At 43.7% G+C, this 26272-nt stretch overlaps 2 protein-coding genes and 1 long non-coding RNA gene across 4 annotated transcripts in view; 2 read left to right on the forward strand and 1 right to left on the reverse strand.

Moving 5' to 3' along the window:
* Positions 1 to 385: 385 nt before the first annotated feature.
* On the reverse strand, positions 386 to 25708 carry LOC141726999 (uncharacterized). Of its 2 annotated transcripts, none has more exons than XR_012577976.1 (3): positions 25552 to 25708; positions 6135 to 24237; positions 386 to 5093 (listed from the first exon to the last, which is right to left on the reverse strand). It is a non-coding gene; the product is annotated as an uncharacterized LOC141726999 (long non-coding RNA). The 2 variants fall into 2 exon arrangements; XR_012577977.1 differs by having other exon boundaries at positions 386 to 5838.
* Positions 6265 to 21902, forward strand: HSDL2 (hydroxysteroid dehydrogenase like 2). The gene is made up of 11 exons (XM_005493388.4): positions 6265 to 6394; positions 9183 to 9346; positions 9792 to 9890; positions 10030 to 10144; positions 14726 to 14829; positions 15754 to 15852; positions 18187 to 18381; positions 18888 to 18959; positions 20361 to 20549; positions 21006 to 21134; positions 21598 to 21902. Exons 1-11 carry the CDS (start codon positions 6378 to 6380, stop codon positions 21708 to 21710), a joined length of 1296 nt encoding a protein of 431 aa, XP_005493445.1. The 5' UTR covers positions 6265 to 6377; the 3' UTR covers positions 21711 to 21902.
* The window catches only part of KIAA1958 (KIAA1958 ortholog), a 79218-nt gene continuing 78617 nt past the window's right edge, over positions 25672 to 26272 (forward strand). The window contains exon 1 of the mRNA XM_074532195.1: positions 25672 to 25811. The gene's annotated coding sequence lies outside the window, so the exon portion shown is untranslated. The remainder of the gene's footprint in view (positions 25812 to 26272) is intronic.

Raw genomic sequence — 26272 nt, forward strand, 5'->3', positions numbered from 1 at the left:
TGCTAGCGTTTTGCTTCCCGAAATACTCAGCGACCTCCTCATTCTTACTACTCACACGCACCCTCGTGCGGTCAAATTCCGTGTCGCTCCCTCCTGCTCCCAGTTTCCTAAAGTACCTCAGCGAGAGCAGAGTCGTCTAGCTAGTCATCGTGCCCTCCTCGGGGATCTCCACGGAGCCATGGGATATTCTGAGCTGGAAAGGATCCACAAGGATCATCGAGTCCAGCTCTTAAATGAATGGGCTGCTGTCGATCTAGCACACAATTTCAGCGTTATTGGCACCACGCTCTCACCGACTGAGCCAATGCTTCCAGCCCTCCCCCAGTTTCCACACATCTTCCAGAACAGCAGCTCCCTCCTCAAAGCCAACTGCAAAGATCTTGGGGAAAAAAAAAAAAAAAAAGAAAAAAAAAGTTAAACAGCAACCATCGCTCACCACATGTGCTTCATTTTTTTTCAGGCTGGCAGTGACTCACAGGTTTTTATAAACTTCATTGACTTGCACAGTATGACCTTATTAGATAGAAGAATATGGAAAAGGAGGGCTTGCCTGTAAGCACTAAAGTCATGCTTTAAACAGAAAACCCAGACAAGTAACCTTTAAAGAGACACTGATCTAAAAATTCCCTAGAAAAGACAGAAAATCCTCATCAAAGGTGAATTACTAAGTCTCATTTGGCAAGGGAAGCTGTTTCATGTAAAGGTAGTCTCATGCACTTTAGTTGAGAGCACAATGGTCACACCAGAATGCACCGTGCCATGCCATGCCACATCATGCCACACCATATATTGTGCATTCATGCCATTAAGAGGAAAACTGCTTGAATGACAGTAAAAGATCTAATGAGGTTGACCACAGATTCCATTTTACAGCTCTTTAACCTCTATCAGTTTCTTCATCTTTCTTACATTGCTATTGAACTTCATGTCTCTCAATCATCAATTCCTTTCAACCAACCCAGATTTTAGACTACAGAATGTATAGAAAGATGCTTCCATTGCAGCAAGATCATAGAAATACTTTTTTAAGGATTCAAAAGTTGTTTAGAATTGATAATGAAATACTTGCAGGGGAAAATGTGGTTCCTAACTATGTAATGAATTCTTATAGAATTCTGTGTTTTAGCTGTTCTTATCCTAACTCAGGATATTTGCTATTCCACATTTTTGTTTGCACAGTAATAATCAGAGGACACATGTGACTAAGCCAACTGTTTCTGAAGAAAAAATAAGTAAGCTTGACACTGATCATCCCAGTGTAACACGATATCTGAGTCAGCTGCACGGTTAAGTGAGGCACCATGAGCACTGCTGTAGGCTAGAGGTCTTTGGGAGAAACACACTCAAGTGAATATCAGAGGAAATCCTCAAGGGAAGCAGATGGCAAGGAGATGCTTCTAGAAGGACAAAGAACATCCTACAGATAGAAATGCTTTACCCAAATAGTTTGATTTGTCCATTTGAGTAAATTCTTACATGACTAGATGTAAAGACTTCGCCGACTTCAGATAAATCAGAACCACAAACTGAAGAAGTAACTTAAAATAATGTAGCAGGAATGTATATGCCTTCAACACTACGTTAGTGCTGAAGGCATATACATTTGTAGTATACTTTCTGTTCTGCACCAAGATCCATGTATACCCAGCTTTACATATCCAACTGCCATTATTTTTTTCCTACTGTTACAGAACAAAATGTAACTGTCTTTCTCTATTGTTTTGGTTTTGCTATTTTGTTTAGATTTTACTATGTTTTATGGGTTTGGTTGGGGATTTTTGTTTGTGGTTTGAGTTTTCATTGTTTCATTTTGGTTTTGTTCTTGAGTTGTTTTTTTTTTATTATTATTATTTTAACAAAGTTGCAGAATTCATATGGGCTAATTTGAAGAAAAAAGACATAATCTCTCTGGCTGCATTTCCCATTCTGGTTAATAGTAGGACCACCCAGTTTTATACTAGTACTGCTGAGCTGCAGGTATCCTTGTGGGTTGGAAATCACAGGAAGAGACTAGGAATGCTTCAGCTGGCAACGGAGGGTGGGTTTTGTTTCTGTTTGTAGTTTGCCTGTCACCCTAAACAAGGAGGAGAAGGGATCTTAAGTAAAAAATCACAGAGTACAGACCTGGCACAGACCTGAGAACATCAACTCTATCTCTAAGTGCCTGTCTTTTGTTTCATTTGCTCTGCATAGATCAGAAGATCCCAGATCATGATCTCCTGGACAATCTTCACAACTTCACAGGTGACTTTCTCTGAGCCCACAAATACACTTACCATCATGGAAAGGTCCTCATAATGGCCTGAGTAACACTACAGGGGCACCTGATAGATGCACTTTGTGGTGCCTTCTCTAAGCCTCCTCATATTTTTGCCTCTGCCCAATGTGATATGCCACTCAGGGCTGCAAAACATGAATTCACCTGTGTGTGAAGCAGGTTACTCCCTTTTATGAGAGCCATGTTGTGGATGCACATGCAGAGCACTGGTGGGCACAAACAGTGAGGAGTAGCTGATAATGGTACAACCCTGGACTAATTTGTCTAGACTTCAATGTGATTAACCAGATCATGCATAACCAGATCAAAGTTAATCTATCAGATAGCTTAAAAAAATACTTGAGCTGGCAGTTTTTTACTTCTTCCTCTAATCTGAGCACTGACATAAGTTAAGGATAATCAAATACCCTAGATTGTTCCAGGAAAGCTTGGAGTATGGTTACAGGCAAAAGAGAGGAAAAAGACAGTCTTAAAGGATATGCAGTGCTAATGCTGATGCAAAATCTGAAACCAATATAAGCCCACAAGCAAGGGAATAGAGATGAGTTATTTGAGTAATGGGTAAAGCTAGATTTCAAATATTCATTTTTATTAAATTAATGGAATTCTGACTAAATAGGATGTAGTTTTGGGAGTTTCTGTAAGTTGGAACAGATACAAATATTTGATATGGTAACTAGTGTCCTGCCTGTGCTTATATCACTGCTGAAAAGAAATCCTAAAAAGAAACATTAACATGAATCCTGGTAAATGAAATGTGCTATTAGGTAAGTTAACGTGCTTTATTCATGAAACTGCCATGTTTTTCCCATTTTGGTAACAGATATGGTTAACTTTATAATGTGGTAACTTTATAATATGCAGCACAAGTCATTAATATTTTCATCCTTGTGGGCTGAAAATGTTATCTTGCTGTGTTAAGCAGTCTGTCTGTGAGGGAGTTGTGGCAAATAATGCTGTCTATAGATATAGCTACTCCCAGAAGATGCTCTGAAGGTAGATGCTTGGCAGTTTAAAACATTGGTAAAATAGATGTAGTGCTATTTGCAAATTCCAGTTCTAAAATACCCTGCAATCTTCTATAATTCAGTTCAAAGTCCTGATACTGAACAAACAAGTCTTGTGCCAGGCACTTGATATCTTAATTTCCTGCCACTGAATGATCTCTGCCACAGTCATTGTAGAGGGGCTAACACGAGTCACTAAAAGCACATGTACTATCCCTGGAGAGGCTCTTGTAGTGCAAGTGGAATTGAACAGTCTTCCACTGTCTCCAGAGTACCTGGAAGCCTGTACCATACATTCACTGTGGCTGGTGTAATGTCTCTTAAATTAGCATAAATGTTTCCAATTAAATGGGCTTATGTAAATTTATACCATAAACAAAAAGGTCTCTAGGATGGAAAAGAATTAAGTAACTGAAGTTTTTTGTCCTTCCTGAAAATAGTACACTCCAGAGACAGTTTGCTCAATGGCAAGATGAGAGGAAGATTCAGCCAAAACCTAGTATTCCCCAAAGATATATTCCTAACAGTGTGAGACAGGTAGTGAAGATTTTCCCATGAGACCGAAGGGAACTGAGTCGGAGGAAGCATGTAAACACATACATTACACACTACTCACAGGACAGGGCCAAAGACAGCTGCAAGTGTGTTGAGACTGTCCCATGGAGGACACACGTGACGGTGTTTTCAGAGCGATTGCGAGCCTGAAAGACCACCTCACTGTCACCAGGACACTCAGGGCCCAGCTGACGGTGCTCACTAGCACCTTGCTCGCCACCTCCTGCCGCACGGCCGCATTTCCCCGGCCCTCCCGGGCTGCAGCCGGCTCAGCCCCGCCGGGGCCCCGCACGGAGGCGCAGCCGGCGCAGGGAGGCAGCGGCAGAGCCGTGAGCGCAGGGACGGCGGGCACAGCCGGGGCGGGAGCGCGGCACGGCAGCCTTGCAAAAGCCCACGGCCGACACCGGCATTAAAGGAGTCGTTCTGAAAGGAAAGGGCGCTCCACGTTCTCCTGCGAGTAGCTGCGGGGTCAGGAGCCAGCTCCGGGTGCATGCTGCACCATCGGAGGTTAGGGCACTTGAGAGAGCAGAGGGGTGTCCTCCCCCTGCCCCCCAGGACCACGGGGTTTCTGCAGTGTAGAGAGCAGAGCACAGGATGCAAGCACAGACGCAAGGGTGCTCAGCCCATGGCAAACCCGTGCTCCCCTGCTCAGCTCCTGAAGTGAGGCAGGGTGAGCTGAAACTCAGCGCTCGAGCCTTCCACCTCCTGCAGTGCCTGTTCAAATGCCTTCTGCCCCTCATGTTTAAAAAAGCCTTCCAAACTGACCCTCCTGATACAGCAAAAAGCCCCATCACTTCAGTTCCCCTATTACATTCTGGAGAGAGAAAAAAAAAACAAACCAGGGAACAAAACAAACACTCAAGGGGAAGATGGCTGAACCGTGATGCCCAGGTGTTTCTCCTGCAGGTGCCTGTGAAGGTAGGTGAAAGGCAGCTCTCTACACACAGTCACTACGGCTCACTTCCATGGAGAACACCGCAGGCATGAGGCTTACAGCTGGGGTATGCCAAATGACCAACGCAGTCAAGCTGTGCATTGGTCATTTGGGCTGAGTGGCTGCAGGGAGAATGAAGGAAAAGCATGCCTGAAGATCTTACCAAAGCACATCACTTCTGTCTGTGCTGGATGTCAACCCTGGCAAAGCAGGTGGTATGGGAGACGTTATTTATGGAGGTTACAAAGTGTTCAGACAGCCCTTGGCCCCTTTAGCCTGCTCTCACCTCAGTCATGCAGGAGTCTGCAGCCCTGCAACACTGTGAACTGCAGTGAAGGGAACCAACAACCACCATTATATTAATACACAGGCTAGTTCATCTGCTCAGGGTTCACTTTGATTTCTGTTGAAGTCAGTAAAACCATCTGTCACAATTCTTCCAGCAGGTTCAGATCTACCAGGTGATTTCCCCTTCTGCCATCAGCTCTCTGTGAAACCTGAAGCCTTCTCAAGGTGCTGCACAGAATCTCTGTGAGAGCTGAAGGAGGAAAGACAAGCCAAAGGTGGAACCTGGTGGAAGATTTGCTAACCACAGTAAGGTGGTCAGCATGGCAAGCACGGGAGGAAGTCAGAGTTTTCATTGGGCAACAGAGGGAGGACAAGGAAAAGTTATACATGCAGGGCACAGAGGAGAGGTATGACCTTGAAGTTATTGTGAAATAAGAGAGGTACTAGTGGAAAGGATGAAGGACAGGATAGGTGTGGCTGGGTGAACAGACACAGGATCCTACTTCAGGCTATCTAATAAACAGGGAGTCACAAAATCCTTAGAGTTGAAAGCGACTTTTGGAGATTATCTACTCCAACCACCCTGTCAAGGCACGGTGACCTAGGGCAGATGACACAGCCCCCATGGGCAGCCTGTTCCAGTGCTGTGCCACCCTCAACACAAAGAAGTTGTCGTGTTTCAGTGGAATTCTTGTAGTTTAGTTTATGGCCACTGCTCCGTATTCTGTCTCTGGGCACCACTGAAAAGAGTCTGGCACCACCGTCTTGGCATCCAGCTTAGAGATACGCATATGCATTAAGGAGATCCCCTCGCACTCATCTCTGGACTAACAGGCCCAGCTCCAGCAGTCTGCCCTCAGAAAAGAAGAGCTCCAGGCCCCAAATCGCCTTACTGCTCCCCCACCTCGCTGACTCCAGTAGCTCCCTGTCTCTCTTGTCCTGAGGAGCCCCGAACTGGACACAGCACTCCAGAAGATGAGATGGAGGCAAAGCTCCAGTGATTTGAGTGCAATTGGCAGGAGACCAAAGCAAAATTTCATACACATGACGAGAAGAGAGAACGAAAGGATACGGAAAGCCTTCCAGATCCACTCTTCATCCCGCGTAGGCCTTTCTCCAGTCTCAGGTGAGCTCGCAGCCCGAGCCTGGCACCCGCGCTGTGCCCCAGCCCCTGGGCAGAGCGGCAGGTCCCGGCGGCGGAGCGGCCCCGGCCCCGGTCCCGGCCCCGCCCCGAGCGGCCGCGGCGGCTGCGCAGCGGAGCGGCCCCGGACCTGCCCCTGCCCCGGCCCGGCCCGTCCCGGCCGCCCGCGCCGCCATGCTGCCCAACACCGGGTAAGGTGTCCCCGCCGCGCCGGGACGGGGCTGTGCGCCCGCCAGGGGCTCTCGGGGCAGGCGGGCTGCGGCCGGGGCCGCCGGGGGTTCGCGGGACACCCTGAGCGCCGTCGCCGTGCGGGGCGAGCGGGACTCGCAGCGGCCGAGGGCGAGGAGCTGTGGCGGAGGACACGCGTGTCCGAGGGGCCCGGGCAGCACCGGAGCCCTAGGACGAGCAGTGCGGATCGTACAGGGGACTTGAACGGTGCCTTATGCAAGGGAAGCAGTTACTGGAGGAGTTTAATGTAAATTAGGCAGTGTATCAGTAATTTCATATGGAACATTTTTATTAAAGTATAATTACTTATTACTATTAGTATTGTTGTTGTTGCTATTTTTGTTATTATTTTTGTTATTGTTGTTTAGTGTTATAGTCTTCTACTACTGTCTTACCTGGCAGCCAAATTTTCTTCCTGTATAGGATCTTAATTTAGCGGTGTTTTCTGCCTTTTGGCTTTTCAGATAACACATGGGAAGATAAGTTATTATTAGTTCCTGTGTGTTATAAAGAGGATTATTAAATTCTTAGCATCTATGTAAGTCATTAAAAGTGTCCCTGATGTGACCTGAAGGTCTTTATTGGCAGTCATCTGTGGTGGGAAAGGAACCGATCTTGTTTTCCAAGATTGTAGGACACAGATGTGAATTTGATGTTTTCTGTCTTATTAGCAGAATTCATCTCTTAATGGAAGTGATGCAGATGTGACCTTCACAATACAGATCATAAGATATTTTAGCCAGGCAGATGTTCTTTATGAACTTTAAACTAATGGGCTGCTAAGTGAATTAAGAAAGAAATCCTTAGTCTTGCGAATATGACTAACTAACCACCACCCTCTGAACCTGACTAACCAACTAGTTTTTTACCTGTCATTTTGCACATGCATTCAGATCATGGCATCATGTCTTAAATATGAAGCAAAAATACTCTGACAGTGTTGAAAGACTTGCATTCACCCACTCTCTTAAGCAAAGGGCCTGCTATCCCTACCAGTGTAGCAGAAGTCTCTGAGCTTTTGATGTCCTTCACAAGCTTCTGCTGCAGGTGAACTTTGATTTACTGGCACCACCCCAATGTGCCCTGGCAGTGTTTCTAATTCCTTCTTTGTGGCCTGTCTTTGCACCCACTCCCTGTATGACACTTTTCTTGGATCTAAGTTCCCTGCATAGTCCTGCTTGTCTCTGGTACACTTTCTTGTCTTCCTGAGTAGATCACTCCAGCTGCAGGCAGGGCTTAAAGCCCTATCAGCTTTTCTCTGCTCTTTTCTCCTCCAGAGCTGCCTCCTGCTGGACCCCTCTTCCAGGGGGTCCATTTGCCTCTTCTCTGACTAAGGTGAATTATGCTGACCTCATATTGATTGGTTGAAGGAGGTAGAAACTAGATTCTGACCTTACTTCACTGACTTTTACACTTTGACTATGTGTTCCACAGTTTAACTTTCCTCACTGTGTATGTGACTGAGTTCATATCAGTAGATTTTTGTGGTTCACTCTTCTGTTTAGATATTTTTCTTCCTGTGCCTTTCTAAGACTCTAAGATTTTGTAGATAAAAGCTGTTTGAAATTACATCTTCTGGACATGGTTGACTTTCTGAGATCCTGTAGATGCCTACCTAGCCTTGCCTCTTCGGGGGAAGAGGCGTCTCCCCCTTTCTGCCCCATTCCAATTTTCTGCCTTTTGAAAGCAAACATCCTCCTAGAGAGCATTTAAGTGATAGATGTGCTCAGATTAGAGGGGGAAAAACATACCTGAAACCGGATGGGGAGAAACAATACTAAGTTTGGCCCAATCTGAAAGGAAAATTAATGGAAGCTCAGAATGTAAGCTTTTGTAACATTTATGGTGTGACTTTTGTGATGCGAGCAAAAATTGAAGTTGCTGTTGCACATAGTTTATATGAATTCTTCAACTGAAGTTAAAATCCTGAACCTCCTGCCTTTTGCTACAGTGTTACATAAAGAAACAAGACCCTTATGTATGGAATGCACTGAAACTCACATTCCTTCATATGCAAACCTGTTGTCTAAAAGACTTTATCATTGAATATGCTTGTGGAGTTGATATTTGTCTTTCCAAAAAATCAGGGATACTGTGTTAGCCAGACATCCTTCTTAAGCTTTAAAACTAGATAGTTTCTTTCAGATGATTGGACCTGTTTATGGGACTGGACTACTACCTGTTTATCCACTGGACTACACACAGTTACTAGGAAGCTGTTGAGTATGGAGAAAAATTTAGGAGAAAAATTGCCATTTCTGAAAATAAAGCTTTTGGCATTTGCATATGGTGCTGTGGTTCCAGACTTTATACCCCATTGAGACATCAGTTTTTTGTATTTAGAGCATTGTGATTAATAGAATTCAGAGATCTGTGTAGGTGTGTTGTCTTGTTGGAAACTGGCATTTTGTTTTTACAAATTACTTCTTTTCCATTGCTGAGAACATAGCAGCTCTGTTGTGATACAGTGTGTTGGATCTTTTTACAAAAAGGGAGAAATGTAACTGGGTAACTTTCTTTGTAGTGTTTGCAAACTTGGGACGTGGTCTTACATCAGTGCACTTCTCTGTAGCTGTAACCATCCCTTTTGTGTTCTTTGGGCTGTTTTCTTAGTAAAAGGATGAAGGCGTTTTTCTGGCTGGAAGACTGTGCTAATTACATTTGCCCTTAGAGTCTGATAAAAGTCAAATGATTAACAGTTTCTGGTTTATTCTTCTCTTCTTTACTGTCCACTTTCCCCTTCACCTTTAGGAAACTGGCAGGATGCACTCTCTTCATCACAGGTGCGAGCCGGGGCATTGGCAAGGCCATTGCTTTGAAAGCTGCCAAGGACGGTGCCAACATTGTTATAGCTGCCAAGACAGCTGAGCCCCATCCTACTCTTCCAGGGACTATCTACACTGCTGCACAAGAAAGTAAGTTGTAACAAGTGAAGGTGCTTGGCTGAGTGTATACCCTTGCTTAATTACTGTACCTGAGTGGAAAAATGCATAGACTCTTAGTTCGAGTTCACCTTTACTAAAATATGCTTAGTGCTTCTCTTGCCTCCCAGGAATGCTGTAATGCTACAGTAACGAAGATGGATGTATATATATAAATGTAAAAATGCTATGCTGCTTGCATACTTGAGATGTATGCAAGATGTATGCATACTTGAGATGTATGAAATAAACATTTGCAGTGCTAAGATACTGTTTTGGCTTCCCTGTTCCTCATATGATGTGTTAAAAGGTCACAATATGAGAATGTGATTTTCAGTGCCATCTTGAAGTTGTCATTGCTTGAGAGGTTCTCAGAAGTTTATGTTAGTTGTCCCATCTGAGAGCAAATTTTTAAATGTTTAATTTTTTAATTGTGCAGTTGAAGCAGCTGGAGGAAAGGCTTTGCCATGCATTGTTAACGTGAGAGAAGAACAGCAAATCATTAATGCCGTGGAGAAAGCTGTTAAGACTTTTGGAGGTAAGTTAAGGTGTGGGGGAAGGCAGGCATTAACAGGCAGATTGTTCAAACAAAGAGAAAAAAGAACTGCCTGCCTTACTGATGTTTTTTTTTTTTTTTTCTTTAAATGCTAATGTGAAATGGCTTACTTTAAAACCAGGGATTGATATTTTGGTGAATAATGCAAGCGCCATCTCTTTGACGGGCACTTTGGAAACAGCAACGAAGAAGGTCAACCTCATGATGGATGTCAATGTACGAGGAACCTATCTTACGTAAGTGCGGAGAGAAGGAAGCAAAGCAATTGTAACAGAATGTATGATGTTATTTCAGTTTTTCTGAGAAATTCTGTAGCTGTCTTGCTGTACTAGAATTTGAGTGCAGATATTCTGCATGTACTCACAGGAAATTGCTCAGTTATTGGTCAACTGATTTGAGTTAATATTTCCAAGAATTATTTGCTAGTTGGAGTAAACAGAAACGTTATTAAATGAAGTCATTAAATGTTCACAAGCCCCTCCATGCATGTAGGAAGAAAAAAGTAATTTGTTTCAAATGAAGCTTCAGCCTGGCTTTGTTAAATGTTGGTGCTGTTTCATTTCAAGCAAAATGACTACATTTTTGCATACATCAAGTCAATATCTTACTTGTCAGTTTTCTTCTCATAAGCTTCTTTCTCATCTTGAGAAATGTTGTAAAACTCAGCATACTTAAAAGTGAAGTGTTGAACTTGTAACTTCATGATCCAAAGTGTTCTCCACCTACTTTCAGCTTATCAATTCTATTGTTTATTTGAATGAACATACTAAGATTTGATTTCACAATTCCTGGGTTCCTTATTTTGCACATGCTAGGAGGTGGATTTAACAGGTTGAATCATCATTACATTTTCAGGATGTCATTTAAAACACTGTCTTAAAATGAAGACTTGGATTTTCACAGGGTTTATAAAAAAGCCTGTAAGATGATGGAGATTCTCTAAATCCAGATGTTGCTTGGTGTGATCAGAAAGCTTTGTATCAAAGTATCACCACAGAATTGTAGAATAGTTTGGGTTAGAAGGCACCTTTAAAGGTCATCTAGTCCAATCCTCCTGTCTAGAACAGATTGATTGTCATTCTCCTTTCCGCAGATCAGTCTGGTTCCCAGCTCTTCATAAATTGCTGAATGGATTCAACTGTATTGCTGTAGCAAGTTCCATCTTCTCCTCCCCATCCAATAGCAGCAGTGGTTTTCTTGATGCTACATCTAGTTATTCCAAATTAATGGGGAATTCTTAAACTGTATTTTTGGTCCTGTTCTACCTTGAAAAGATTAAAAATCAGGTTCTGTGTGCTGGAAGGGGAAAAGCATAAGAAAAATCAGCGCCTCTCAAGGGAATGGTCTTTGTCATTGTTTTTGTAATTCTCAGTTGAGAAAACCTAGTGAAGCATTTTGAGAAAACCTAGTGAAGTATTTTTGCCCTTTTTTCTCATTGCTTTGTATGTTAAATCTGATTGTAATTTGTAGAGACCTACTTTCAGTTTAATGTTCAGAAAATTTCAATAGCTTATAAAAAACGGTGTGGATTTTTTGCCTGTGTAGGGGTGGTACTAGGAAAGATTCCCCAGCTTACAGAGTATACCTGTTGACATAGGATCATGGAATTGTTAAATCATGGAATGGATTGGGCTGAAAGAAAGCTTAAAACATTGTCTATTTCCAAGGGCTGGAAGAGGCCTTAAAACTGTCTGCTTCCAAGCCTCCACCATGAGCAGAGGTATCTCCCATATACCAGGTTGCTCTGAGCCTATCCAGCCTGGCCTTGAACACTTCAATGGGTGGGGAATCTACAGTAGTTTCTTAGGCAACATGTTCCAATGCCTTACCACTCTTAGAGTAAAGAATTTCTTCCTAATATCTAATCTCAACCCACCCTCTTTCAATTTAAAGCCATCCATTCATCCCCCAGCCTGTGCTGATACTGGGAGTGTCCTGACCCAGATGCAGCACCTGTTCTTGGTCTTGTTAAACCTCATGAGATCCCCATGTGCTCACGTCTCAAACTTGTCCAGGTTCCTCTGGATGGCATACTGACCTTTAGTGGTGTCTACAGCACCACTCAGTTTGGGATCATCTGCAAATTTGCTGAGAGTGCACTTGATCCCTTCATCTGTGTCATTGATGGAGACATGGACTAACACTGGTCCCAATACCCACCCATGAGAGACACCTGTCACTGATGTCCATCAGGATTCTGATCCAATGATCCATCCATTACCCTCTGGATGCCACTGTCCAACCAATTTTTTATCCACTGAACAGTCTGCCCATTAAATCTTCTCAAATTACATAAAAGGATGTTATGAGGAACCTTCTCTAAAGCTATACAGACTAAATGACACCTGTAGTGCTGCCCTTGACCTCTGGTGTAGTCCTTCTGTCGTAGAAAGCCTTTTGGTTGATCAGGGAGGACTTGCCCCTGATGAAGACCTTCTGACTGTCCCAAATCACCTCCCTGTCCTAGGATCACCTCCCGATTCTAGGAGGATCTGTTCCAAGATCTTCCCAGGCACGGAGGTGAGGCTGACAGGTTAGTAGTTGCCGGGGTTCTCCTGTCCACCCTTTTTAAATATTGGTATGTTTCCCTTTTTCCAGACACTTGGGTCTTCACCTGATTCCACAGTTTTTCAAATATGGGGAGTGGCTTGGCAGACTATTCTCTCAGGACTGTGAGGTGCATGTCATCAGGCCCCAAGGACTTGTGTATGTTCAGGCTCCTCCTGGTCAGAGTCCTCATCCTCACTTAAAGTGGGAAACACTTTGCTCTCCAAATCCCCATCCTTCTGTCCAGCTACTTAACAGGTGTGGGAAGAGAAGTTGCCATTGAAGACTGAGGCAAAAAAGTTGAGCCCCTCAGCCTTCTTGCATTAGTTGCTACCAGTGTTCCAGCCTTGCTTATCCCAGGATGTATCTGTATACACTTTCTTTGCTTTCCTTTGCTGACTGACAGATCTGTAGAAGCCCTTTTTGTTATTCTTTGCATCCCTTGTAAAGTTCAGTTCCAGTTTCACTTTAGCTTTCCTCACCCCGAATGTGTACAACAAGTCTGTATATTCTTCACAGGATACTTTTTCCCTGTCTCCACTGGTATGCATTTGTTTCTTGTCCTTTAATTTGACCAGCAGTTCTTGTACTCTTCTATTCCAGTCTCTTGCCTTCCTTGCCAGTTTTTTTGCCATTGGGTCACTAGCTCTTGTGCTCTGTGGAAGGTGTACTTAAAGATCTGCCAGTTCTGTTCTGCTCCCTTGTTTCTGAAGGCAGCGTTACAAGGGTAACGCTGACTAACTCATTGAAGAACTGGAATTTTGCTCTTCTGAAGCTCTGGGCCCTGACTTTGCTCTTTGCCTGACCTATTTCCCTCCAAACTGTGAAGTCCATCAGTACATGATCACTGCAGCCCCAGCTGTCTCCTGTCGTGATGTCCCTGATTAGCTCACTTAGGTTTGTGACCATCAGGTCCAGAATGACATCCCTTCTGGTAGGGTTATTACCTGGATCAAGGAGTTATGCTCCATGCATTCCAGGAATCTCTTGGGTTGCCTACAGTTTGTTTTGCTACTTTTCCTTCAGACACTGGGGTGTCTGAAGTCTTCCAGTAGGACAAGAGTCCGTAAGTATGATCCTTCCTGTAGCTGGACCAAGAAGGTCTCATCAATAGGCTACTCTTGGTCAGAGACCTGTAGTGACACCAACCACAAGATTCCCTTTGTTGCTTCAGTCTCTGTTTCTTACCCACAGGCTTTTATCTGCTCATTGTTGTTGTTGTTCTTCAGTTCACAGGTTGTTCTTCCGAGATGGCTCATCTCACTCAATGCACTTGTTGAAGTAGAGGGCAACCCTCCATCCCTCCTTTCTCCCTTGTCCCTTCTGATCAGGCTGTAGCCATCAATGGCTGCAATTGAGTCATAGGATTTATTGTACCAAGCTTCCATTATGGCAGCTAAGTTTCTTGGTTCCTATGCATTAAGAAATTGAGGCATCTGTTAGTGAACCTTCCACTGAAAAGAGATGAGACCCAAGACAGTTAAGGAGGTGGTAAATCATTTACTTTACTACTACTATGGTGATTTTGCTGTTGAAGGTGGTGAAGTTGTTCCCTTTGTGGCTGACAGTCTGCGTGGGTCCTGTTGGAATTTTTGAACTGTTGGTCACTAATGTGGTGATGTTTTCACCCTGTGAAGCTTGATTAAAAATTCTCAGGCAGAGATAAAATATAAACATGTGCCCTAGTGCTAGAAGTGAAGTCAAAAGACAGTTTCTGTAAAACAGAAGTTCCAATTTACAGAGATGTGTGAATTCAAAGTAGAAATCTCCTAAAAGAGAATAGGGTTTCAGTTTTCTTTGGAATATTTGTAATAGCATTCTGCTATGCAGTATTATTTCTTCAATATGGTTTTAGAGAAGAAATAAGTATGGGATCAGAAGAAAATATTTTTATGACTACATGATGCTCTACACTGTTAATTTTCATTGTTGCCTTAGAGTGTTTTGTTGCCACTACCAGGACTATTATAAGGAGATTATGGCTTCTGAGTATCTGGAAAATTAGCTTCAGTCAAAACTGATGCACTGATTTGAGAATGTGGTCCAATTTGCAGGAATGAGTACTAGGCCTGAGATTAGTGATCTTTGACAGTTGTTTTTTTTTTTTTTTGTTGTTGTTGTTGTTCTTTACATCAGTTAAATACTTGATATGAGAAGAGGCTTTGTCTTGGTCTGTTGTGAAAATACTGGTCTACTAGTATTGTTTTTACTGTAATTATAGGTGTTCCATAAAATAAGAGGCAACTGATTTGTCTGAATCTATCTTTCAGGTCTAAAGCATGTCTTCCCCACTTGAGGAAGAGTAAGAACCCCCATATCCTGAACCTTAGTCCACCAATGAATCTGAATCCCATGTGGTTCAAAAATCATTGTGGTGAGTAGCTTTCAGAGCCTTTGTTGGTATTTTGTGAGAAACAAGTAAGTACCTGGTGAAGTGTGCAGTAGTGCTAGTGCAGAATGCCAGGTCTTATATCCTTAGCATACAGACTGGCACTAATGGTTCCTCGCAGCATTTTGTACCTGACCTACAAGAAATTGTTTTGTGGGAAAATGTAGGGCAGGTTTCAAGGCATCATCCATGCTTTTTGTTTTCAGGGTAAGTCTGTGATTTTTCTGTGGGAATTGTTAGGATTACATATTTTCTGCTCCAAATAGAGACAGAAACACAAAATTTATTTTCTTACTGATTCATCTTCTGGTTTTTTTTAGTATGGATAAAACTCAGTGTTATCTTTTAATACAGAAATTATTTTGAGATTGAAAAAGAGCTCCATATTGTCTTGAAATTAGTGTTGCTCATTTTAAAACTGTAGCAAACCCTTTCGATTTTGGACACTTGTCATGTTAAACTTCAGCAAGTTCCAGTTCTTTTCCCAAGTTTCCATTCTCACAGTAGATAGGTAACAAGGATATAGAACTCCTGTTCCTCACTTTTTTTGTCTATAGGATTCTAGTTTGGTTCTTAACAGCTGCTATGCCTTAGGCATCTTAAAAAAAATTGATCACTCTTGTCAGTGTAGCCTGCATAAAAAGCATGACAAAATCCACCATGCAGGTAGGCTTCAGCTTTCTTTTTGGCAGAACATGTGTAGTTTTCATTTTGTTTGCAGTGAAAAGATGACAGACTACAGTTTATAGAGATGGCAGGTAGAAGGGAGAGATTTTAACTCTAGGAAAGTGCTGTTTTTTCCGAAAGCTCTGAATTTTCCATATGAGCCAATTATCTGTTTTATATTCCTCTTAAAATTAGATTTTACATAGAGTCTAAACTTTTCTATTTTTTCACTTCTTGTCTTAGCTTATACCATTTCTAAATATGGGATGTCCATGTGTGTCTTGGGAATGGCAGAAGAGTTTAGAGGAGAAGTTGCTGTCAATGCTTTATGGCCTAAAACAGGTATTTTTTTAATTTTTTTTTTTTAGTATTACTGAAATACTGACTTTCTGTATTTTTTCTGCTAAAGCTTATTTTATTTGACTCTGAATATACTTCAGACTTCTTCTGGAATAGATTCAAGCAGTTCTTTCATGTGTTATCTTCTTTAATATATGTTATGTTCTTATATATATGTTATGAGCAGTTCTTTTATTTCTTCATCCTGCATGAGTTCTGGTTTTCATTGTAGTTCTCACTAGACTGTTGTCACTTTGATCTAAACTCATCTTCATCTAGTTTAAAACCACACAGTTGAAGCGTGTGTGTGGTGTTCGGCTTGCCTGTGCGTTTTCTGATGCAGCCAGTGTTTTGGTTTGGACAGAATCACAAAAATAATTGTATGCTTTAATGAGTGGGTATTGAACATCTGTGTATGTAGTACTTTTTATAATTCCTTGCTAGTTAGACAAGGGGAGCGCACTGACAAGATAGATACCTCTGTACATGCAGAAATAATTTTTAAAAGGCCTATTCCTAGAAGTTTTGGCACAGTGCAATTCTGTGAAGAGCTGTTCACAGAACCATCTGATTGCAAATTACAAGAAATTAAAGAGCTCTCTGGAAGAAAAATAGCTCAATGCTCCCATGTTGTATTAGCTTCAATTTGCTTTGTGTGGGTCAGTGAGGATAAGGACTGCTGTTGGAGGTTTGGCCAGCTGTTTGCCAAGGAGGTCAGTCTCTTTTCCCAGATATATTTATGGGCAGAAATTTAAGAGTGTTAAAATCAATACCATACAGAGGGTAATCCTGCCCCTTAGTGGTGTATGCCCAGTCATTGTGTTAGAAAACATTACAACAGTGTTTATTTCCTTAACAAGTGCAAGGAAGGAAGAAGGAAGAGGAGATAAAAATATGAACCAAGATCCTCTTCTGAGGATGGTGCTCCTGTTTAAGATGTGTTTGTACGCAGACACTTTTCAACGTTCTGCTGTTAGGAATTGCAGGCTCCTTTCAGCCTTTAGTAGGAACTGTAACTCTCTGATCTACTTTTTCTAAGGTGAGAAGTGTGAGAAAAACTTAACTATTTCAGACAAAATCAGCCAAATTTCTCTGCTTGAATACTGTAGCTGATCATCAGTTGAACTGAGGTTGCTTAACAGTAAATGAAACCTAGAAGCTAATTCTCATCACAGAAAACTAATGTAATGAAGTCAATAGGGACATCTACACACGTCTGCACTCTCCTAGGGTACACCTGGACAGGAGCTCTCAGGCCAGTGCTTAAGATTTTGGTCCTTTTTCCCAGTATGTACTTTGAAAGGTGAATGAATGATCCTGTTCAGATACATGTGTCCTGCCCAGTGCCTATTTTTTTGCTATTTACGGAATGTTGTGATCATTTCTGTACCAAAATTGCTGTTACTTTGTGTGGAATGGAAGCACTACAAGGAAGACAAAAATTTATCCTTCAAGATTTATCCTTCTGCTTCCCTGATGTTCTGGCCTGATATGTAGGAAAGGATTTGTGAATCTGCCTCAAAACTTGAGGGCAGAGTGTTGAGTTTTAAACAGCAGATGGGAAAAACTAATGAAGCAGAACATATGTGGGAAAAACAGTAAGATGGCAAATATCAAAAGCTGCAACCCGATAGCTTTTCCATGGAATAGAAAGAAAAAAAATGGAATGGATACCTCAGCCTGCAAGAGCAAATCACAGACATGGAGAGCAGCATGCCACAGTTTTAGTAGATCCAATGAGAGAAATGTAAAGAAGACTAGTAGAATAGCGCAGAAGTAACAGAATTGCTTAATAAAAGAATCAGAAGCCTAGGAGATGTGGATTTTATTCTTAGGTCTAACACAGCCTTTCTGTGAAATACTGAACAAGTCATGTGAGGGTTTTGTTATTTGGTTTATTAACTTAGGAGAAGCACTTTAGTAGCTCATGGGAGTTATCAAAAGACTAAAATTAAGCATCAAGACTTTGAGTGTGATAATCACCAAAGCTAATTCCTCTTCATAACTGATGTGTCATACATTCACTTTCAGGAAAACTGTTGTCCTGTTAGTTTTTCATGTCCTGAACAACTAGTGGAAAACTGGTGGGCTGACAAATACATAGAATGATGTGACTATCAGAAAATGTTCTGGCATTTTTGATTCCTGTGATAGTTTCATGGATTTTTACTGTTGCTTGTAAAGAATTATTTATTGGTTGGAAGTATTTCACAGCTTCTGTCTTCTAGAGTTTCCTTTTGCCTGAAAGGAAGGTAAAGTTTGTTTACCTGTGAAAGAAATGAGAATTCCATGTCATCAGTGTTAAAGCTTTGTTTTCTTGCTCTCCAAACTTTCTAGCCATACATACAGCTGCTATGGATATGCTGGGAGGAGCTGGAATAGAAAAACAGTGCAGGAAAACGGACATCCTGGCAGATGCTGCATATTGCATTTTGACAAAACCAAAAACTTTCACTGGGAACTTCATTATTGATGAAGTTTTGCTGAGAGAAGAAGGAGTTAAGGATTTTGATGTTTATGCAATTGCACCAGGTAAAGACATCTTTTAAAGGTGAGAAATAAATTCAAGAGGGAGAGAAGACTATATGGAGAGTATTAATACACTTTTGTTTCTTAGAGTTCTTAAATTAGTTTATAAAAATGTTGCTTTGCCTCAGCTTTGAGAACATTCCTTAGTAGAAAGGTCATATGGATCCACTGAGAGTTTAATAATTAAATGTCTATTAAATTAAATTAAGGAATTCTTTAATGAGAAGAAAACCTACCTGCACTGTAGATGTATCTATTACTATTTAACAGCTAATGAGATAGATTTTTTTGTTGTTTTTCTTCTCCAATGTTCTTCATTGCAACCTTAGAAGCCTTCTAGGGCAGATTTTAAATGAAAAAAATTCTAAACATGTTACTTCGTGCCACATTTTTCCTTCAAATTTAAACTGAGATACAGTACTACTTGACTGTAGTTTCAGATGAAATGGATTCTTACTGTGCAAATCTGATTTACTTGGATTTATTAATACATTTTTCCTCCCTCTTAGGTCACCCTCTGATGCCTGACTTCTTCTTAGATGTTGAAATTGACACTACAGCTATGAACCAAGAAGGATATGGTAGGGAAAGCACTATGTGTACAAGTCCATAATTTCCATAATTGATTTCAAGTCACAATAATGAATGCTCTCTGTTTTTCTTTTTTCCCCTATGAATTTGGACTCCCGTCAAGCTTTTTTAGCAAAAACCATTTTCTCATTTGAAGAGTAAGATCTATGGAAATGACTACGTAGTTAAAACTGGGGGAAAAAATCATACCTCTTGCAGGACTTCCATGGTGTAAAGTCAGTGCATTATTCTGAAGAATTCTTTTTTAATCATCTGAATTGTGGTAGTAGGGAGGTCACAGGTAAGTATTGCTGGAAAAAGAAATTAGACTGCAAACAGCATATTTTGCAGAAACAGCATATTTTGTGGGAATATCTCCTTTGCCTTTATACAAAAGAATATGACAAAATGCTCATATGCTCATTTATACAAAAGAATATGACAAAAATCCTCCATGGCTCCTTACATGAAATGTGCACAATTTGCACATTTAAAATAGCTGTTGGGTGAAACGTAGAATTTTTTTTAGAAAAGCATTGCTTTTTCTTTTTCAGAATTGGTTTATGTCAAGCTGAGGGGCAACTAAGAGTGCTGAACTGCTTTTATAGGAGTGTCAAAATGGGGATAAAGCCAGGGTAGAGGAGGCAAGCTTGGAAGTGTTCCTTTCTGGTGGAAATACTCCTTGAGCAGTCACACTAGGACCGTTCTGCCAGGGACAGATGATGTTAGTTCCTTGGGCTGCCAGTGCAGGTTATTCTGTAGGGATTCACAGAACAGATCTAAGTATTTTTGATACTGAGGATACCTAAGAGACTTTCAACAGCATTTTAAGGGTCTGATTCACTTGATTGGCTTTGTAAATTGCAGAAGCTTTCCTTAATTTCTAAATGTGCATGCTCATTGGTGTGAAGTAAGCCACTGATCAAAGCAGTAAATTTATTTCCACCTTAGAAGTTATTGCAGAAGAATTTGTAAAAATATGCATGTTCTTTAAAAGATAGACAAGACAGAAACAGAAGTATTTTGAGATGAAAGCACTGGCCATTAAAGACAATGATTTTTTATTTTTAATGTTGTGTAGTCGTGTATGTATTACATTAGAAAACTGTTGTGTGAATGGCTGTAATGAACTGTAAACAGTCAGAATTAGAATTTTGCTGTGGTTTTATTTTTGCTTTTCTTTTGCTCTGTCAGGAATCAGAATTTATCACAGAATTACATTTAGCGATGTAAACCTATTCAGATTCCTGGTGGAGAAATTATCCTTTATCAGTGTTAATACTGAAATAGTAAAAGAACCACTTTCCCTACTTTGAAGCTTAAATCCTTTCAAATGGAGTTCTCTGCTTATGGTTCTACATACATTTTTAAAGTGGTTTGCATTTGGAAGAGAAAAGTAATCTTTCTCATAGGTGCTGCCAAAGAGGAGAAGAAATTAAGCAGATCCCAGCAGGAAGGAGCAGATGCGGCCAAGGCAAAGACAGAATCTGCTGCAGCCATGCCATCTGGTCCTGTTGCAGAGACGTTCCGAGTTATTCAAGGGGCAGTGACTGAGGAGTACGTGAGAAGTACTCAGGGTGTCTTTCAGTTTGAGCTCTCTGGTAAGCCCACCGCTTGTGCAGCCTTGCCTGGCAAAAGGCCCCGGTTTTCAGACAGAAACGCTTTGGAAGCTGGTCCCGAAGCAGGCGGGCTCCTGTTCAGTTCCTGTGAGGCTGGTGCTGCAGGCCCGCTGGAGCAGCCCCGGGCGCTGCTGTCCCTGTGTCCCGGCGCTGCTGCGGCCACGCTCGGGGCGCTCTCGGCGCCACGGCAGAAGCGCCAGCTGCCAGCGGCTCTGGGAGCAGAGCGCGGCCTCCGGGCCCTCCTGCCCGTGGCCCCAGCCCGCGGCGCTTGGGGCGTCACGGGGGACAAGAGGTGACTCCTTGCAGAGCCCCGCCAGCATGCGGGCAAGCCACGGAGCCGCTGCAAACGCACGAGGCCGCGGGCGTCTGGCGGGGCGACAGAGAGGGAGGGCGCGGCAGCGCTCGCTGCCTTCTCACCGCGCTTCGCTCTCTGTCCAGGCGATGGTGGAGGCACTTGGTATATTGACCTGAAGACCAAGGGTGGGAGCGCTGGCTTCGGAAAGGCTCCCGTGACAGCTGACGTGGTCATGAGCATGTCGAGTGCTGACTTTGTGAAGATGTTCGCAGGTGAGGGACAAAGGCCTTTGTCGAGGGCCACAGGTACCGGGAGAGCCAGAAAAGCCGTCCCAGAAAAGCCTCTGCTGACAGGGGAGTAGAGAGGCTTCTCGCTCTGTGATCTGGGATTGGAGGAGCTTTTTGTGGCTCTGGGGAGAGTGCAGGCAAGAACTGCTTGGATTTTTCTGCACTCCTGCATCCTGTGAACAGGAAGAGTGCAAAAAGTTACACTGCTTTTATTAACCAGGTACCGACATTTTAGCGGCCAGTGTATCTTCAGAGAGAACCAGTCAATGCATTGGGCTGGTGCTCTGCACATGTCTGAGCAGCGTCTCTTAAACGTGCCCTGCTCGTACCAGGAGGACTTGGTAGCAGTATAGATGCTAAGGCTTCACTGTGGTGGCATTGCGTTCTCCTGTGCAAAGGATTTTTCCACTTCCTTTGATATTCTGATGATTCTGTTTCTTCTTTTTAGGTAAATTAAAGCCAACTCTGGCCTTCATGACTGGAAGATTAAGGATTAAAGGAAACATGGCACTAGCAATAAAACTTGAGAAGATGCTTTCACAGCTTAATTCTAAACTGTGAGGGGAAACCATACTAGCACAACAGTGGCCTTTCATATATAACTGCAATGCTGTTTCGAATTTTTAGTCCTTGTTTTTCTGATGCAGTATAATACTGTATAATACTGATAAAATGTGAGGTTTTTATAGAAGAAATAACTGAATCTCATTCAAAAGATGTCCATAATTAAACTAATTCTGTCTCAAGAATGCACTTAGTTTCCAGGTGTTTTCTTTATTTCTGCTCCTCTGGATCAGTGTAGGACGTCTGAAGTGAGTTTTTTCCCTGGTAGTTGATTTTGCACGTATATCCCATGGAAAAGGTGGGTTGAGCAAATGTCACCCTGCAGATCAGTGCTAGAAGTGCTATGCCAAATTTACTAAGCTGGCTTAGTAGTAGAAGTAATCTAGTCAGTTTAACAGAGCTTTAGTTACACCTGGTAAATTATCTCAAGTTTTTCTTTCCTTTAATGAGTTTATTACCTACATGTATTATCTCTGTATTGCACTAAGGCTGCACAGCCATACCAAGTGGTAAGCATGTCTTCTTCTTATGCAAAGGTACGCTCACAGACATGTATGCTCGTGCTGTCTCTCTTCTCCTACCCCCCTACATCCCTGCAGCCAGTCAATTTCCCCTTGCTTGCATTTGGCTGGTAAAGATTTAAGCTCACTGGTAAAATGATGCATGTCTCCACTTTGTAAGCGCCCGAGTACACACATGGTCTGCCACTTCATGTGACAGCATCTGCAAAGTCAGATGGAGCAACCTCTTAAAACGTTTATTCATGGCAGCCAAAAAAACGGCCCAGATTCTGTATCATTCACCCTTCTGAGCAAGCTGAGAAGGTTGCAACACTTAGGATTTATTTCTTAATTAACTTAGAAACACAAAAGTTAACAATTTTTTTTAGAGCCTGTGCTTGTTTAAAATTGCTTGACCTGCATTGAGAATGTCACATCTGTATTGCTTTCATCACAGTTCACAGAATCACAGAATGGGTCAGTTCGGAAGGGACCACATTGGGTCATCTGGTCCACCCTCCCTGCTCAAGTAGTGTTGTCCTAAAGTACATTGCACAGAATTAAATCCAGATGGTTCTTGAGTATCTCCAGTGAAGGAGTCTCCGCAACCTCTATGGGCAGCCTGTTCCAGTGTGCAGTCAATCTCATAGTAAAAAGTTCTTCATATTTGAGTGGGAAATCCTGTTCATCAGTTTTGCCCATTGCTTCTTGACCTGTTGCTTGGTATCATTGAGAAGAGCCTGAATCAAGCTCTTGGCACCCTCCCTTCAGATACTGATGAGGTAAGGCAGTTGAATTCTATTATAAAACTAATTTACCTCTGCCCTGCAGTCTCTGGAATCTTGAAAACTAGTAAAATAGGTTCCTTCCTCACCAGGCCCAAGGGGCTGGGGGTGCTGAAGGAGGGAGAGGAGTGCTACCATAATTCCATGTTGGTCATTATGGTAGCACAGCGAAGGGTGGCTATGGCCAGGGGGCAGCATGAGTGGGCTGTAACGTGACCGCTCCCAGTCCAGCCCGCACATTGGACTGTGCTCAGTGGCTGCGCTCAGCCCGAAGCTCCATGAGATCTGTGTGCCCTAGTTACCTCCCATTGCGGCCAGTCCCAGGAGCTGTGCCCAAAAGCTTCAGGCTCCACTGGGCAGTGTCTGCTTCTTATACCCATCGTGGTGGCTGAGTTGGTCACCCCATGACTGCTGGACTGCAGATCCCAGATTGCTGTCAGTCTGCTCAGATCTGGCAGCTCAAGGATAGCAGAAGTGCTGGCATGCACCAGGACATGGAAGGAAAGGCCGAACATGGGATGGAAAGAAAACAAGATCAAGCACTGGAAACCCGAGTCCTCTGGAGACCAAACACTTCAAGTGATAGTGATAATGCATACATACTGCCGTCTGCTGTAAAGAAGTCCTGTGCTCTGCTCTCTACACTGCAGAAACCCCACGGTCCTGGGGGGCAGGGGGAGGACACTCCTCTGCTCTCCCAAGTGCCCTTCCCTCCGATGGTGCAGCATGCACCCGGAGCTGGCTCCTGACCCCGCAGCTACTCGCAGGAGAACGTGGAGCGCCCTTTCCTTTCAGAACGACTCCTTTAATGCCGGTGTCGGCCGTGGGCTTTTGCAAGGCTGCCGTGCCGCGCTCCCGCCCCGGCTGTGCCCGCCGTCCCTGCGCTCACGGCTCTGCCGCTGCCTCCCTGCGCCGGCTGCGCCTCCGTGCGGGGCCCCGGCGGGGCTGAGCCGGCTGCAGCCCGGGAGGGCCGGGGAAATGCGGCCGTGCGGCAGGAGGTGGCGAGCAAGGTGCTAGTGAGCACCGTCAGCTGGGCCCTGAGTGTCCTGGCGACAGTGAGGTGGTCTTTCAGGCTCACAATCGCTCTGAAAACACCGTCACGTTGGGTCATCTGGTCCACCCTCCCTGCTCAAGTAGTGTTGTCCTAAAGTACATTGCACAGAATTAAATCCAGATGGTTCTTGAGTATCTCCAGTGAAGGAGTCTCCGCAACCTCTATGGGCCCAGCAGGAGGCAGCTCTGGAGGAGAAAAGAGCAGAGAAAAGCTGATAGGGCTTTAAGCCCTGCCTGCAGCTGGAGTGATCTACTCAGGAAGACAAGAAAGTGTACCAGAGACAAGCAGGACTATGCAGGGAACTTAGATCCAAGAAAAGTGTCATACAGGGAGTGGGTGCAAAGACAGGCCACAAAGAAGGAATTAGAAACACTGCCAGGGCACATTGGGGTGGTGCCAGTAAATCAAAGTTCACCTGCAGCAGAAGCTTGTGAAGGACATCAAAAGCTCAGAGACTTCTGCTACACTGGTAGGGATAGCAGGCCCTTTGCTTAAGAGAGTGGGTGAATGCAAGTCTTTCAACACTGTCAGAGTATTTTTGCTTCATATTTAAGACATGATGCCATGATCTGAATGCATGTGCAAAATGACAGGTAAAAAACTAGTTGGTTAGTCAGGTTCAGAGGGTGGTGGTTAGTTAGTCATATTCGCAAGACTAAGGATTTCTTTCTTAATTCACTTAGCAGCCCATTAGTTTAAAGTTCATAAAGAACATCTGCCTGGCTAAAATATCTTATGATCTGTATTGTGAAGGTCACATCTGCATCACTTCCATTAAGAGATGAATTCTGCTAATAAGACAGAAAACATCAAATTCACATCTGTGTCCTACAATCTTGGAAAACAAGATCGGTTCCTTTCCCACCACAGATGACTGCCAATAAAGACCTTCAGGTCACATCAGGGACACTTTTAATGACTTACATAGATGCTAAGAATTTAATAATCCTCTTTATAACACACAGGAACTAATAATAACTTATCTTCCCATGTGTTATCTGAAAAGCCAAAAGGCAGAAAACACCGCTAAATTAAGATCCTATACAGGAAGAAAATTTGGCTGCCAGGTAAGACAGTAGTAGAAGACTATAACACTAAACAACAATAACAAAAATAATAACAAAAATAGCAACAACAACAATACTAATAGTAATAAGTAATTATACTTTAATAAAAATGTTCCATATGAAATTACTGATACACTGCCTAATTTACATTAAACTCCTCCAGTAACTGCTTCCCTTGCATAAGGCACCGTTCAAGTCCCCTGTACGATCCGCACTGCTCGTCCTAGGGCTCCGGTGCTGCCCGGGCCCCTCGGACACGCGTGTCCTCCGCCACAGCTCCTCGCCCTCGGCCGCTGCGAGTCCCGCTCGCCCCGCACGGCGACGGCGCTCAGGGTGTCCCGCGAACCCCCGGCGGCCCCGGCCGCAGCCCGCCTGCCCCGAGAGCCCCTGGCGGGCGCACAGCCCCGTCCCGGCGCGGCGGGGACACCTTACCCGGTGTTGGGCAGCATGGCGGCGCGGGCGGCCGGGACGGGCCGGGCCGGGGCAGGGGCAGGTCCGGGGCCGCTCCGCTGCGCAGCCGCCGCGGCCGCTCGGGGCGGGGCCGGGACCGGGGCCGGGGCCGCTCCGCCGCCGGGACCTGCCGCTCTGCCCAGGGGCTGGGGCACAGCGCGGGTGCCAGGCTCGGGCTGCGAGCTCACCTGAGACTGGAGAAAGGCCTACGCGGGATGAAGAGTGGATCTGGAAGGCTTTCCGTATCCTTTCGTTCTCTCTTCTCGTCATGTGTATGAAATTTTGCTTTGGTCTCCTGCCAATTGCACTCAAATCACTGGAGCTTTGCCTCCATCTCATCTTCTGGAGTGCTGTGTCCAGTTCGGGGCTCCTCAGGACAAGAGAGACAGGGAGCTACTGGAGTCAGCGAGGTGGGGGAGCAGTAAGGCGATTTGGGGCCTGGAGCTCTTCTTTTCTGAGGGCAGACTGCTGGAGCTGGGCCTGTTAGTCCAGAGATGAGTGCGAGGGGATCTCCTTAATGCATATGCGTATCTCTAAGCTGGATGCCAAGACGGTGGTGCCAGACTCTTTTCAGTGGTGCCCAGAGACAGAATACGGAGCAGTGGCCATAAACTAAACTACAAGAATTCCACTGAAACACGACAACTTCTTTGTGTTGAGGGTGGCACAGCACTGGAACAGGCTGCCCATGGGGGCTGTGTCA

The sequence above is a fragment of the Zonotrichia albicollis genome, chromosome Z, assembly GCF_047830755.1.
Source record: "Zonotrichia albicollis isolate bZonAlb1 chromosome Z, bZonAlb1.hap1, whole genome shotgun sequence".
NCBI lineage: Eukaryota > Metazoa > Chordata > Aves > Passeriformes > Passerellidae > Zonotrichia > Zonotrichia albicollis.